Raw genomic sequence first — 16,998 nt, forward strand, 5'->3', positions numbered from 1 at the left:
TCTAGAGAAGACAAATTGATACAGTGCAAATATTAGATGCCATTCCAGGCTGGAATCCTCTGTTAACGAGGGTCATTCATTCCATGATAAGAACAGACTGTCTGACACTAAACATTCCAGTTCAGCAAACACTCCTTTTGTCTTTGTGTGAGGAAATAAAATCCACTCAATCCACAGAGGTGGGGGATGGGGATGGTGAGAAGGAGGGGAAACATGAATATGCAAATAGGATGCCTCAGGCAGGAAAAACGCTTCATGATTGTGGAAATTACTATTTTCCCTTGGTTATTCCTACTAGCATGATAACAGGGAATTTAACTTTATGTTTCTGTTGGCATTCTATTCCATGGGTTAGGGATAGAGACCACTACCATAAAGCATTCAAGAGCATGGGGCCATATGGAGAAGATGTGAATATATTTCATTTCCCTGAGGACAGATATAATCTTATAGTGGGAACTGAGCTGGGTGGTGTCATCTTACTCCTTGGAACATTAATTTCCCACTTATCCACATAATTAGCATTGATAAGAAAGCTTTTTACCCAAAAGAGCCTCACCTTTAGGAATTTTACAAGCCATTTTGGAACACAATGGCCAAATATTTTTAAAAAAGCATTCACCATAAAAGCAATCAATAAGATTTAGGCAGATCTTGTTATCTATCCTTCCATGCCCAGTCACACCAAATACCAGGTCAGGAACCTCCATGGTCTCTTCTTGCCTAAGATCTTGGGGTCTCTTTGCTACAGTTCAACGTGCTAGTTTCAGACCAACCTTCCTGAAGGATAACTCTGATCATGTCTCCTGCCCAAAAACTTTCAAAAAATCCCTTCTCCCTTCTCAATTCAGTTCAAACCCTTCAATCTGAAATTCAAGATCTTTTACAATTTGGTCCCATCTGTCTTTGCAGATCATTCTCCCACAACTTCCTTACAAATCCCCCTCCACTCTAAATCAGAACAGATTACTGTCTAACCACAGGCTCTGCTTCATTGTCTCCACTGAGTTGGCCTCCCACAGAGTGTACTCTTTTGAATTCCTACCTGTCACATCCCACCCAGAATTCAAATAGATTCAAAGGCAACTTCCTTCACCAACGTTTTCCTGATCCTGCTTCCCACACCCTTGGGGTATGAGCTCTCGCTCCTCTAAAGCCTCAACAGACTTAGATCTTCTTCTAGGGCATTCTCCCATTCTATTTTGCACAGGAGCCAGCTGAGGTATAGAATTACCCACTGACACACTGCACGCCTCACAAAGGCAGGAACTGGTGTAGACTCAGTCTGATTTCCCCACAGTACCTTGTACACATCTGTACATGTAAGTGATCAATATATAGTTTCTGAATATGCTGCACTGCCATGTACTTGAAAACTGTTTGATATAAAAACTACTTTGGAAGACAAAGGAGAAATAAAACTGGAAGCGCAGGAAGTAAAAGGAGCTGGGAAAGATTTTGATTCATGCTCCCTGCTTCTGCTGGGGAGCTGTCCAAAGAACAGACCCTTGATATGAATCTGATATTTTAAGAGATGCTCCTAGCAAGTTACTAAAATTTCATTCAACATTAACTCAGTCATTGCTATTTACCAAGTTCTGTACCACGCACCCAGGTATAATGATTGATAAGAAATAGCCCCTGTTCTTTGAAAGCGAACACAGCCTAGTGAAGAAATCCTATATAAACAGATAAATTTAATAAATATAATAAGTTTTCAGACGGTAAAAAGTATATCTGTGCAGAGGGGAAGTAGAGGCAGTAGCAGAAGTAGTACCCCTGCATTTGAAAATCAGGAGTAACTTCAGGAAGGAAGGAATATTTGACTGAGGTCTTGAAGAATGGTAGCAATTTGCTGGGTGCAAGTGGCCATTCTTGGCAAAGCCAACAAGTGTTCAGGGTTGGAAGATGGTGCTCATGGGAGGGACAGACATTTAGAGTGGCTAGAGCATGGGGTGCACCCAGGGATGAGGCTCAGGGGGTGGGGCCAGCCAGTGCAGGGCCTTCTAATGAACGAGTTCGCAAAAGTTCATACCGTGGGCCTCAAGGAGCAATGAGCAGGTACTACAATGCACCTGACGTGTAATGATTCCCACTTGTGCACATCATCATCCCCTTTTTTCTTGCCTCCTGTAGCTCACCCAGGCACACTGTAGTTCAGCTGCAGGATGAAGGATGTGTGTACTGCCTGCTTATTAGTGCTGAGGCAGAGAGCACAGTGCTTCTGTCTGATATTTTGACATTTACTTTAAGGTATAAATACTTGAAATGCAAAGACATAAATATTCAAAATTGGACCCTTTCAGCCATTTAGTCATTTAACTCCATATTACACGTTTATATCCCAACCCTTATCATCATAAGAAAAAAAGAAAGAAGAACAATGTACTCTCTCAAGAAGACTAGAGGAATGGCACTTCTCACACTAGAAACTTACTGAGCCGCAATTTTGATGAATTTTTTCACCAGCTGCACTCGCTTGCCCAGCTGGCTGCAGAGCAGAATCTCCGTGGCCACCCAAAGCTGGACCTCATTGCATCTCTGGAGCAGAAGGCTGAGATTTGCAGTGTGTTCCCCACTTCCCTGTCTGCTGAACGTGAAGTAGATCAGCTCTTGCTGAAAGAAAATGTATTCATGCCAGGGTTTATTTATAGCAAAGTATGGTTGATACAAAACTCGGTCAAATCTTAAGAGCTACTTCAGGTAGTTCCTCCCATATTATTAATATGCTAACAGAGAATATGGTGAATAGTAATACATTAAATTCAAAATGAGTTAGTTTTAGAGGTGCCTCATTCAATAATGTTCACCTAGAATCCTTATATAAGTGATTTTTCAGAATGTAAGGAAGACATCTTTATATACGAATCTAAGATATCCTGAAGTTTAAATCATAGGATAAAAGGAATCCCCAAATTTCCCAAACTTGTCATGTTGAAAAATTCAAGTGAAAATGAACGCTAGTAGTACTAGTATTTGTTAAGGTGCACATCAGACCCCCGCAGGTCTGTTCTCTAAGACAGTGGTCCTCAAATTTTAGTGTGAATCAGGATCACCTGGAGGACTGCTGAAGCACAGATTGCCGGATCCCACCCCTAGAACTTCTAATCCTGTAGGGGTGTGGAGGGGCCGGAAATCTGCATTTCTAACAAGTGCCCAAGTCCCGCTGATGATGCTGGTCTGAATATCTGCTCTTTAAAAACCACTGATATAAAACATTGTCAAACCATAAATGCAAAGAGAATGAGATTAGGGCAAGGTCTGATAATTTACGAAAGCAAACAAGACCAGTAACTATTTATATAGATGGATCATGTGCAAAGCAATAGAAGAGATTTGTTTTTAAATGTGTTTGTGTGCATGTGTGTGTGTGTGTGTGTGTGTTTTACAGAGGTAATCTACATTCTTCCACTGCATAAGCAGGGATATATCCCAGTCTACTAACACCTCCAAAGACACAAGTCATTTAGTCTGAAGGAATTCAGTACTTGCTCACATTCTGATCATAATATTGAAATCTGTTAAATGAGAAAATATGAGGACATTTGGGTCTCTAAATTGGGCATGAGGTTCCTTCTTCAGAAGGAAAGGCCACTTCAGAATGAAAAATTTCACTACATGGCGAAGCAAATGCAACATATGGTTGCAGAGGGCTCTAACATTTTTCATCTCTTGATTCCCGTGAGGGTTTTCTCTGGACAAATGTACTCATGAATCATCAGTAGCATTTTGCTATTTCCCAATCTATTGTTTTAAAAATGTTATAATCTGTCCTCAAGTGAAAAATTGATGGACATAAAAACTTGAAATATATCCAAAATTTTCAATAAATTACTTGAAGTCTTACAATGCAGTCTAAATTTGTAGAATGTTCTTAACTAAAAAGATGGATATGTGTGTACATACATAAATATGAATATGATTCTTGTACAACTATCATAAACTTCATGGAAAAAATAAACCTATCAATATCAAAGATAAAATGGTTCATCAACCCCATTAGAGCCTCATCTCCAAATACATATATATATTTATACGCATGAAATACAGCATATTTATACATTACACAAGCATATGCTCACACTAGGGGCAAATAAAAGCATGCTCACATATTCTGATTTTTTTAGAATTGAGTCAGTCTTTCAATATATTTCAAGTCCCCAAATATCTTTTGGACCACATTATTCTAGCATAATTTCATCACCGCACGCATTGATATTCTTCACAAAGAATTCACAGTTAAAACAGCATTTGTATTTTATCTTTTCACTCCTCACTTACCTCGTGAATTGAATTGAATAGACTCCAATCAAAATTCATTAATTCCAGAGCAAGATCCCAAGTGTTCATTCCCAAAATCCTCATCGACCTTTGCTGTGATTCCTCATTTTCTGCAAATGGGTTCTAAACCAACAGAAGCAAAAAGATCCTCAGTAATTCCCAAATGTTTTGCACCGCATTGGCTGGCTGTAGAAAGACACTAGAAGCTCAGATTAGCAAAGTAATCTTTTCTGAGTGCACTTAATATTTTCCCTGGTCTGTTCACCTTCAGTGAGTTACAGCCAATTTAGGAAACGGTCTTGGGAACAGTAGAATGTGATCAATGATACTTCAGTGAGTTCGCCCGCTCCTCCCCCATCTCTCTCCCCTACCCCCACGTGCACACATGCACGCACAAATCTGATTATAAAACACTGCCCTGGCAGACAGCATAATGAAAGCGAAAGCCCCGAAATCACTTTGGCTTCTGGCAAGAATTAATGTGCCGGCAGGGTTAGTATAAAAACAAACAGAAGAAATGTCATGGTGCACTTCAATAAAGACAGACATGGCGTTTACAGGAAATATGTTTAGCAAGTCTCATCCCAGACACACATTTACATGTTTTATTAAAATGCCCATAGAAAGTAAAAAAGTTTTAACATGAAATAAAAAATAGAAATTATTTCATTTATATCCCATGGTAGATTATTATTTTAAGTATCAACTGCTTTCCCTACGTAAATAGGGCCTAACAACTATGAGGCTGGTAACAGTATTTCCTTAAGATATGGCATAAAAGTATTAGATGCCATCACAACTTTCAATCTATTTCACCACTAAAGTTATTAAAAAGATTATTTGGCATCTTTCCAAAATAGTTGATGTTTTCTAATGAAAATATAAATCCTCCCATTTGAAGCGTTAGATTTGAATAATAACTTTAAAACAAACAGAAGGAACCTTGCAAAAATAAATGACATAGTAGGATAAAGGGAATATTCCAGGTGCCAAATATTAATCAACATTTCTAAACTGAAAAATAAATTATTTGCATTTTAGAAGTTTTACATTGATGAAAATGTTTCCTATTTTTTTTTAAAAACCTAATGACTGAAGATCTTCACAGAGCTTTCCCGCAGACTCAGTCCTCTCAGCAGCAGGTCAAGGTCCACTTTGTCTCTGTATCCCCAGTGTAGGGCACACTGCAGTGCTTGGAAAGCAATGACCAAACGAACCAGCTAACAAATTTAGAGGTGTTGAGGTGGAGGAAAAGCTGAGGTTTCTCAGGGATTGGTCTGGCTAGGCTAAGACCAGACAGACTCTATTGCTGACTTTCTAAGAAAGACCCAGAGTGAGGAAGTAACACACATACCTGCTTAATAATTTGGAGGTGTCAGGATACTTCTACTTGGCTTTTTGTCCCCATTTTCTCCCTAATTGGGTCCCTTACCCAACTCGAGTTATTAACTCTATTTATTCAAGGTTGAATAACTCTATTTATTCAAGGTTGAATAACTATTTATTCAAGGTTGTCCATTGCCCTTGCCAAGGAACATTAAATTTTTCTATCTCATTCCTTCAGTGCTCTAATTCCTGTTTTCTAAGAAGATTAATCTATGTGAAAGTGATAGTAGGTACTGGTGTTTTCATGTATTATTCTTCCCTTACAATGTTAGATTTTAACTGACATCTTTTGGTGATGAAATATCTAAATCTACGATTCCAGTAGGACAATTTTAGGTGGTGTCAAGAGTTGGCAGGGGAGGCTTTTGAGGGTAGGATGGAGTCTGGCTTCTCTTAGAACATATTTCACAGCACCTATTTATTCCATCAAGGCATTGCCCAGGCCTGCCTTCTTTTCTGAAGGTGGCCCTGGACAGTGGTAGATTGAGCCGTGGGGATGCACAGGAGGGAGCTACCTGAGAAGGCCACGTATGGGTGGCAGAGGAGGCATGGAGGATATTCAGAGTGGGGGTTTCCTCTACCGCAACAAGCCCCACAGTAGCTACATGTCAGATAGTCCTCCTTCATGGGGAGCGGTAAAATCAATCTCATTATTTACTCAAAAATGCTGTGCAGCACCCAGTTGGTTATGTTTCACTGACAGAATAACACAGGACTGTGGCCTGCTGAAGGACAGCACAGGAAAGGTCCAAGTAAGGCATGTACAAATGAAAGAAATGTGCAGGGGCTTCAGAGTCAAACATATAATTGCATTTAAAAATCGAAGCACTCTCCCTTACTTGGCTGGATGAAGCTACAGTGGTTACTCAGCCTCTCTCGTGGGGTTACTGGAAGTGTTAAATGAGATACCGTACGTAAATTACTCAGCACATACAGATCTGGTAATAAGTGATTAACATTATTATGATAGCTTAATATCCTGCAGACAATGTTACATAAAATGTCTTTCCAGTAGACATATATCTGGACATAAAACTATTATCAGTAGTTTGGGTTAACCTACGTGGTATGCAGGTTTCTCAATTATACATACAACAGGAGCCAGTGAGAAAGACCCGCCCCAGCGATGGCTCCATGAAGAGATGGGGACTCTGAGTTCCAGACACAATCGCAATCTGCTAGAGCCCACTTTTTCTAGATGACAGATCTGAAGTCTGGTCCTCCTATTCAGAAGCCAATCCCAGGACTGAGGTCTTTAGGAACCACAGCAGCAATGAAATCACCCACTTAGGCATAGGTGTTCTTAAATTTTGGACTGAAAGTAACTTAAAGTGTGGGTTCTACATTTCTCCAGACTCTTTATCTTCAGTGGCAGCTGATGCCCCATCACCATGACCCCATTCTACACAGAGATGGCAGGTCATCCATGCTTTTCTTCAAGGGAATGGAACGAAGTGTACCAAATGTACTGAAACAAAGGTCTCTTTCTCCTTAAATCCACCTACGATGCATTTCTCAGCCTCATCTTCATATACTCACCGAAAAAGAAGAAATGAAATTAAAATTCGATGGGAGAAGGAGTCACCTGTCTCAAATCCCTTATTTCAGGGGCTTAGAAAGGGTTTCACTTAGGCAGGGTTTAGAATTCCTCAAGTTGGATTGGATTGAATTAAATTGCTCAACCCCTTTTTGATTTGTAAAAGTACTGTTACTTGGGAATTGTATCATTGGATAAGGGAAGAAATAATTTAATTTTTTTAACATTCATTATAAACACATAAAAACTATGCTTTGAGTCTGACATTTATGTGGTATGTGTGTTCCTTTTTTTTTTTTTTTTTTTGAGACAAGGTCCTACCCTATCACCCGGGCTGGAGTGCAATGATGAGATCACAACTCACTGCAGCCTCGACCTCCTGGGCTGAAGAGATCCTCCCACCTCAGCACACACCTAGGGACAACAGGTGTTTACTACTATGCCCAGTTAATTCTTAAATTTTTTTGTAGAGACAGGATCGCAAACTTCTAAGCTGGTCTCAAACTTCTGAGCTCAAGCCATCTTCCTGCCTTGGCCTCCCAAAGTGCTCAGATTACAGGTATGAGCCACCTCGCCTGGCCTGTTTGTTTCAAATACAAGGCTGAAGGTCCTTACCAAAGTGTCCGCCAGGTCTTTCCGGTAGACATATATTCGACCAGATGCCTCAAGGGATTTGGAGATGACTAAGTCATTTGGCTGAAGTTCATGCTTTTCTTTATTTGAAAAAAAAAAAAAAAAAAAGGAATAATCAGAAATACAAGAGTAGCAGCAGTAGGCCTACACAGTACATTTAAAAAGTGAAACTTGCCAAAGAAAAATACTTAAAAGTAAATAGAACTTAAAGTGGATTAATTAAGTTCTGCACACTCTATACAATGATACCAGTGGCATCACAAATAGCTCTCACTGCTCAGCGGTCAGAGAGTGGAGTCCTCTTGCAGTTATTTCCTATAACATTTAGTCATTGTTTGGAACACAGAACAGTTTAAGACAAAAAGTAAAATTTACTCATCTAAGATTACAATACCATGTTAACACTGGTTACATTTAGGTCTATTTTTGTTCTGATTTTTATATAACCATGTATATATATACACACCCAAATAATTGCATTGATTTGCAATGATTTATGCATATGCATTTATAACCATTGCGGATACACATATACATTTGCAATTATTCCATAGTTTTATATTCTCATATTCTTAGAAGCACTTTATCCACTTACCAAAATTATTTACATATGTCATGTTTAATTGGTTATATAACAGTTCATTATACCATCATTTAATCTTTCCTCTACTGTTGAACATTTAATGGTTAATTTTTTTGGTCATATAAATTAGATGGCATGATGTGTGCTAAGTACTGGCACGGGGCCTGGCACATAACTGGGGTTTGGTAAATGGGATCTATTATTATAGCTGCCATAATATATATTGCTGAAGTCAATATCCTTATGTTTAAATCTTTGTCTGCTTATAAATGATTTTCTTAAGACAGACTCCCAGTATTAGAATTACCAGGTCAAAGGGAATGAATATTTTTAAAGTTTTTGATACAAACTACCAAATTGTTTTCTGATTTTTATTTTTTAAAAAAGAAAGACAATATATTTTCCTAAAAAATAGGTATAAAACTTGCACACTGACCAACACTGATCATTACTTTTTTTTTTTTTTTTTGAGACAGAGTTGCACTCTGTCACCCAGGCTAGAGTGCACTAGTGCGATCTCGGCTCACCGCAACCTCTGCCTCCTGGGTTCAAGTGATTCTCCAACCTCAGCCTCCCGAGTAGCTGAGATTACAGGTGCCTGCTACCACGCCTGGCTAATTTTGTATTTTTAGTACAGATGGAGTTTCACCATGTTGTCTAGGCTGATCTTAAGACTCCTGACCTCAAGTGATCCGCCTGCCTTGGCCTCCCAGAGTGCTGGGATTACAGGTGGGAGCCACTGCACCCAGTCTGATCATTACTTTTGGTAAGTTTACTATTTTGCTAATACAAAAAGTAGATTCTCTGTTTACTTTGTGTTTCTTAACTAGTAGGTTGAATATTTTTCATATATTCCTCTTCTATCTTATTTCTCTTGTTGCAAATTGTTCCTATCCTTTGACCATTTTCTACCACAACTGGAGTCCTCTTATAACATAATAGCTTTCTTCCTAGAAAATGCCCTCCTCCTAACTACAAAACGCATATGGAAGTAGACTAAAGTCATATTAAAGTTTATTTCACTGTGACACAATCAACTTCTCCTAAGGTAGCTGTTCAGTTATGCAGCATGATTGGGAAATGCAATATTCCATATGCCTTTTCTAGATAATCGGCCCAAATGCAAAGTGTTGTTTTGAACATTTCTGTTTAATGCAGAGTATACAAATAATAATCTAATATATTCTTTATGGCCCAGCATTATAAAGATCCACAGTACTATAATGTTGGGCTGGTGACATGTATAGCGGATGGTCTCACACAGCTGGATTCTGAAGTTCCATCTCCTGGGTTCCATCTGCTCCTTCTTTGTTCAGCTATAATTTCTTGCAGCCCTTTCTGTGCCTATGTATACCTTAAATCTGAATTTATGAGAGCCATTCACACTTTATAGAATAAAATGTCATGACTTTCTGGTAGCATTTTTCCATTTGCTGAGAAACATTTTTCCCCTTATTTTCAGGTTTGTCACTATACTATGAAAGATTAAAACTGATAGAATTTTAACTTCTGAATAACTGGGTAGTTTATTGTTACTACATACGTATAACTACCCTGGGTGAAAAACAGCTAAAGACCTACTAAAGCTATGAGAATGATACTATTATTCCTTTTAGAAAAATCCATAAAACCTCTAACATCTCTGATATCTTAAAACTTTTTTTTGACAAAAACAAAGAAAAAACCCACCATTTCTTTTTGAAGTAGGACTAAAATATAATTAAAAATTATGTAACTAGAACAAGGAATGCATTAAGCTTTTGAGATTGTTTTCTTTGTGAAAACATTATTGTTTGGGGGATAAAAAGATGCAGGCAGAAAGGTTCTCTACAGAAAAAAGTAGAGGATGGAAAATAATGGCACATTGCCAAATCTGTGGGATAATTCAAGAGATATGCTGATATTTCTAGTGATGATTAGCAATGGGTCTATATACATTACAACACTATTGCCTATCCTGATGAATCTAATTTAATAGAGTGTGAAAATGGTATTTCACAGCCACCAAATAGATATTGGGTAGTGAAAGAGCCGCTCATTAATTGCCAGCTTCTCACGAGGCCCTGGGTTGACTCTCAGTCAGCTCCCAAAGGAGACGGGTCTCAGTTTTGCTGCAGAGTTCATTCAGCTCTTACTTCTCTGGCACCTTCTGTCTGAATGGGGACCCCAGGATCACTCTCTGTAGTGGTACTACCTTGAGAGGTGGATGCTTAAGCTTAATACTGCTTAATTAAGCAGTATTGATAAAGCTTAATACTGTTTAAAATCCTTTTATATTTTTGGTCACTTGAAAATTAAACATAACATACATTTATCATACCAATTTGAAATATATTATTAAAAATCGAACCACTCTGATTAAAATTCATTTAGGCCACATGTTTCTCAAATTCTTTTTTCTAGATCATGTTTTGCTAAGATATACAATTAGAGCCCTGGGAGAGGTGGAGGGATTCTTATGTATTAGGCCCAGGGAGAAGGGCTTCATTTGCATAAGTAATCAACCAGCTTGTAGGACCATTTTACCTGCCTGTGAGCAACAAAGCCATACGAACAAGATACTTTACCCTCAAGTATATTCTGATATTCATCTCCCAACTGCAGAATGATAACAAAGGGTAAACAGGAATGCGGTTAATCTGCTCCCCTCCCCTGCCCGCATCTCTGGTTAATTAGCCCCCACGGTGCTCACATTTTTCAACTACTGATGCTAAGTCACTTTGTTTGTATTTTTTTCTCAGGGTTAAAGAGATATTAAATAAAGATTGCAAACCAAAAAAGGAGGCCAGCAACATTGAGATCTGACAGGCTCCAGTGAAAACGAAGGGGTCTGTTCAAGCCGCATAGATCAATAGTGTCAGCTTGTAATCTGTGTGATCTTATTCAAAACAGACAATAAACCATTCTCTGAGGATAAATAAGGCCCAAGAGAAGGAGAAGCTGTAACCAGGCCTCACTCCCCACGTCCACCTAAAGGAAAATTGCCGTGTGAGCTTTCAGCTTATTGTACAGCTTGTCTTTCAATAGGGAGTCTTTAACTATTAAATTGTCAGCCCACAATAGGACTGGTTCAAGGCCATCTTTCCTTTTTTTTTCCACCCCAAAGTAATCTCACTCTTTAGCAATTTCCCAAGTTAATTTAAATAGGAAAATAGAAGGCTTATCTAGAGTACAAAATATGAAAAGCTTTATAATGTATTTCAAAACACTGGCATGCCTCTCTATTCAGTTCTTGGGGAGGAAATTCAGTATCCCACAGTACCCAACTGTTGTCATGGAAACACTTCTGGTAGGCAGCTTCTTATTGTTACTGTGGTCATCCAGCTGCGGGCCCAGAAGGGAGGAGCTGCACTTTTACTCTACAAAAATGTCAACTCCCTCCTTTTGAAGGAGATCAGTGAAAGATTAATATTCAAGGGTAGAAAACAACTTACCCCCAGAGAATGTGATGGCCACCAGCGCCAGATCCTCTTCTGCATACTGGATCTTTTCTGCCACGACTTTTAGGATCTCTTGGGCTATACTGGAAACTTTTGCCTTCACACTGACATAGGAGTGCTCTGTTATATACACGTGGCAGAAAACTGCACAAGTGAAAAGAATTGTTTGGAAACAGAGAACAGTGGTCACGAGGTATAGACTTTTCCAAATCAAGGCACCTTGATCAACTTTTCTAAATCAACCCACCTTGCTATTCTCTTCAGTATAACACATATAGAGTTAGATTTTTTATATATGTACATGAGCACCTGAGGGTATATGTCTATAAATGTGTGCTTGCAAACACATGAAACTCAGATGTTGTAAAGCCAGCCAACCAGCACAAGTAGTATTTAACCTTTTCATTATGTAATGAGAGACCCGAGTCACGCAAGTGTGTACTCATTGTAGAAACCATCTGATCATAATACAGTGGAAACTGTGGTACACAGACTGTATTTTTAAATCTCTTCTTTGACAGTTGCTGAGATCTCCCAAAGCTGCATATTAAAATGTCTAATTCATAAATTTTTCCTTTACACTCCATTTCAGGACAATCTCAGTGGCCCAATCAAGAACACCATATTTTGCTATTAGAATTCTCATAAGCTTATCTAAAAATCTGTCATCTGCCTTGGTTTTTGAGTTCAGCTTTCTCAGTCATTTAAGAATGACTCCATTTCTCCCATCAAGGTAGTGATGAATTTAGTTTCCAAATGGAGGTCACATTTCTAGCCTTTTTAATTTCCTTTTTATTGTCTGTGGTGCTAATAATTATTACTAGGACATTATCACTATCAGGGTGAATGGGTCCTGAAAAATGTTTTCTTTATGATATTAATAGCAGAAGCTGTTTTAATAGCAATGGAAGTAACTGACACATTGCCTCTTATATCAGCTACTATAAATGTATAAAATGCACTAGCTTCTCTCGAATAGACAGAAGGACAATAATATACTTAGATATTCTACTCTTTGGTGTTGCAAAAAAATTGAGAGTGAAGCTTCTGGAGAAATTTTATATGCAGTTTAAATGGCACCACAAAAATAAACCCAGGAATGTTTTCATAGAAATACAAATGAAGCAAAAGTCTAACTATAAGTTTATATGTATAGAACCTCAAAGTAAACACACCACCAGGAGAAACTTGACATATTTGGTTTGGTTGGGTACGTCACTAAAACAACAGCATGTAACAAATAATTGTTTTATATTTTGCCAATAGACTAGTGAGAGAGAAAAAGGCCTTCCTCCTTCCATAGAAAGATGGAATTTTTAAGCAAGGCAAAATCTGGTCTATAAACCACCATATGCAGGGTAAGTTTACATCTTGCTAAATAAACTGATAAAAAGAGTCTGGGGGCCTTGAAATACTTTGCCTCTTTGCAGCTCAGCTTGGAAAACTACACGATGAAACTTTAAGACAAATGGGCAAGGAAGGTCAGCAACGAATGAATTAGGAAGTTAGATAATTTTATTTTCTCTTTCACTTAGTACGGATGACACTTAATATGAGCCAACAGAACCATGTATCAGCAGCATTATATGCAAACACTATCTAATGTATTAAGCATCCTTGTGACTTCTTTTACAAGTTCCAGAAATTGGGCAAATATTAAATGATCACACTCAGAATTTCAGCATATGAAGAAAGATGAGGCAAAAGAGAGAGTCTGTGGAGTCATAATTGCATTAAAATTTTAATTTGCTGTGTTTTCCAGCTCTGTGCTTGACTCAATCTTTATCTAAAAGGAGAAAACCACTGTTAATATTTCTTATTTCACGCAAATAAGCAGTGACTGAGGACACAGTAGATGGGCAGCACTGCCCACACAGCCTGGCCTTGCAGGAGCTTCTACTGTACAGCCTTCTCTCCACAGGAGTTTCTTCTCGTGGACTGAGTCATGGACTGACTCAGCCCAAATCTGCACATTGACTTTGGTGATCCTTCCAGTTAGTCATAGGCAATGGGCTGATGAAGGCAGGGAGGAGATGGTTCTAGGAGGAAAAGGCTGAGTCTCCTGTTCATTTTTACCTCTTCTCAAGAATGCAAGGAGGCTCTAGGCATTGTCTCCTTTCCTTGCTTCCCAAATTATAAGTATACCTGGTGCTTGGGACAATATTATGTGATCTAAGAAAACCATAATGCTCAAAGAAAGAAAAGAAAAACCATCCTGTTTGATGCTAACTTGCTTATCTGAGGGGTGACAGCTGGAAATGAAGGTTAGTCAGGCTGATACGCCAATGTAGGAGAAAAATGGTGGCTAACTGCTACCCACCCCCAAACCCTCACTTCAAACCATACTCACTTTCCTCCGTTTCAGTCACAGTTCCTCTATGCTGGAGCCAGTTCTCCTTAAGACTGAATTGGTGGAAAAGGGCTTTATTCTGTGAGATGGGAGAAAGAGAACAATGAATGAATGCATTCCTGCCCTTTGGAAAACCATAGCTGTTTACAACATGTTCCAAAAGAACTAGCCAAATTTTTTTTTTTTTAATATGAAATCCACCCATCCAATCTTAGAGAAATAAACTGGGAGTTGCCTCAACTAATGCAAGTGGTGGTGGAGATTCTGAGCAATCTAATGGGCCTGGGCTAAGGCCAGCAGCAGGCCAAAAGCCCCTATATTTATTCCCTGCAACATGATTTTTCACATCTGGCTATTACAAACATCCATAGAGTCTCCTGAGATAAACATCATTTCCCCATTCCAACATTAACCTATAAGGTATAAGTTATCACAATCCGATCCTCTGCTATTACATTTTTCATGGAAGCAACTTTGAGATGGTTTCAGTACCTCTGCTGTAGTACAATGACTTTCCTAAGGGACACAGGCATGCTGTTCATTATGATTATCCACCTGATATAGCTGTGTCTCCCAAACTTGTGCCTGACATCTCAGTCCATATTTCACCCTCATCAAATTGGACTGAGAACACATTCCCACTTGCTACCTTCTCTTTCGGTTGTATTAAAAGTGCAAATATTTTCTTTACAAGACTTCTTTCCTCTTAGAGTCAAGATTCCTCCTACCCGGATTTTGTTTTTTGACATAAACATTATTCAAATTTATATCACTCCAGGGATAGCAGGGAGTCCCAAGACTCTAAAATGCACCACAAAATCAGCAGAATGTCAAAAAGCCAAGGGTACACAGCTAAAATCGGATCTGCACCAGCACAGGGATAACTAAAGCAAAGCAGGAAAGCGCAGGGAAGCTGCAGCCCCAGGCGCCCCGCCTTGTCGTGTTCTGCTCGAGGCAGTATTCATTTTAATTATGAAACACGCCAAGGGAGGCAAGGCAAGGTCTCCAAACCGGATCACCTAATTTTAGGTATAGAAGCATCTGCTTACCTTTTTTTGTGGTGAATATTCATCTACAGTGCTGAAAGGAAAAATGGCAAGAAGTCAGTCTCTGTCTCAAACCCAGAATAATGCAGTTATTGTTATGGAAGACTAATTTTCCAGCACTAGGCAGAGGATTTTGCTCTTTAAAAAAAATAAAACACAGTATTCATTAATTCACTATGTACAACACATTTGACATTGGGCTCTGAATTTCAAATGAGCCAGGGAGTAAAGAAGTTATGGATTCAACAGATGTACTTTGCCTTCTACCCACAGAAAGTGAAGCTCAGAAGTGAGGGAGGAACTGGATCTGCTCAGTCCATGGGAACTCAGTCCACAGAAATGAGGATTTTTTAAAATTGCAATATTCAGTCCATATAAATAAGTTTTCTCATACAGTGATAGTGACAGATTTTAGGTGAAATTATTGCTATTTAGATAGCTAAGTCATTCAGCCAAGGCACATCTTCTCCAGGATGTGTGTCTGTGTGGTAGAACTGGGAACACTCTGCCCATCTCTGATCATCTCTGCAGATGCCCATCTTCAAGTGCCCTCTGAAGGCCACCTCCACTTATGAAGGAGCCAGTACTGGGGCCAATTTCATACATCGTTAGGTGAACTATAAATTAAAGGTATCAATCTTGCTCTCAGAAAGAAACACTTTCTCCTCTCTTTGTGTACTGGGGCTAGAGAAAAAAAAGTCATGAATTTTACATTTAGGGCTTGAATCTTACTCTAGAATCTAAAGCTATTTCATAATCTTATAAAAATAGACAAAAATCATTTTTTTTTTTTGAGACACAGTCTCACTCTCTCACCCAGGCTAGAGTGCAGTGGCGTGATCACTGTTCACTGCAGCCTTGACCTCCAGGGCTCAAGTAATCCTCCTGCCTCAGCCTCCCAAGTAGCTGGAACTACAGGCATGTGCCACCACGCCCAGCTAAGTTTCTATTTTATGTAGAGATGGGGGTCTCACTATGTTGCCCAGGGTGGTCTTAAACTCCTAAACTCTTGGACACAAGTGATTCTCCCACCTCTGACTCCCAAAGTGCTGGGATTACAGGTGTGAGTCACTGTGCCTGCCAAGAATCATTTCTTAATATCATTTTCTTATTTTACTTTCTTATTTACCATTTTTGTGTAGCTTTTAAAATGGAATGTATTAAATTTCCATTAATGTATTTGATGAAATGTGTTTACATGTATTAAACCATGAATTAAAGTTTCCCAGCTGTAACAGGTCTGCCTTATAGCACAGAGCAATTTCCATATGGGGAATTATTTTGAGGACAAGGTTGTCCTTTTTTTCTTTTTTTGATTTCATTCATTAGTTCATATTTTCATATAAGTCTTAGGCTATGGAAACATAACATAATGTAGACTGCAATAAAAGAACACCACCAACATTTACAACATCCATCTCTAAGGTACAGTGTTAACTTGCACTTTACTTTTAAATCTCTCAATGTAAGATTTTGATGATCGAGGACTATACACATGGTTTGCTACCTCAGATTAATTTGCAATGAGGTCTCCCTTTACTAAAATTAAGTCAAGCTTTAAATCACAAATTAGTAATCTGAAAGGCTTGAATTAACATTTTCTGAGAGGTCCAATTTGTGACTGTTGAAATCTTAACAGAAGCTTTTCACAACTTGACAATATATGTGCACTGTAAATCAGATAACAATTTTTCCTTTCAGATGAACTCTGTGGCTAAATCTGAAAACTGAATGACTTGATG

The 16,998-nt window shown here is 38.7% G+C and overlaps 1 protein-coding gene across 2 annotated transcripts in view; it reads right to left on the reverse strand.

Moving 5' to 3' along the window:
* Positions 1–16,998, reverse strand: part of RAPGEF5 (Rap guanine nucleotide exchange factor 5) — a 237,584-nt gene that overhangs the window by 24,290 nt on the left and 196,296 nt on the right. For both annotated transcript variants that reach the window (XM_031013080.2, XM_031013082.3), the window contains 6 exons: positions 15,260–15,290; positions 14,211–14,289; positions 11,855–12,004; positions 7,820–7,917; positions 4,282–4,404; positions 2,438–2,616 (listed from right to left, as the gene is read on the reverse strand). In XM_031013080.2, the coding sequence (XP_030868940.1) occupies positions 2,438–2,616; positions 4,282–4,404; positions 7,820–7,917; positions 11,855–12,004; positions 14,211–14,289; positions 15,260–15,290 (660 nt within the window). The remainder of the gene's footprint in view (positions 1–2,437; positions 2,617–4,281; positions 4,405–7,819; positions 7,918–11,854; positions 12,005–14,210; positions 14,290–15,259; positions 15,291–16,998) is intronic.

This window comes from Gorilla gorilla, chromosome 6 (assembly GCF_029281585.2).
Source record: "Gorilla gorilla gorilla isolate KB3781 chromosome 6, NHGRI_mGorGor1-v2.1_pri, whole genome shotgun sequence".
NCBI classification, from domain to species: domain Eukaryota; kingdom Metazoa; phylum Chordata; class Mammalia; order Primates; family Hominidae; genus Gorilla; species Gorilla gorilla.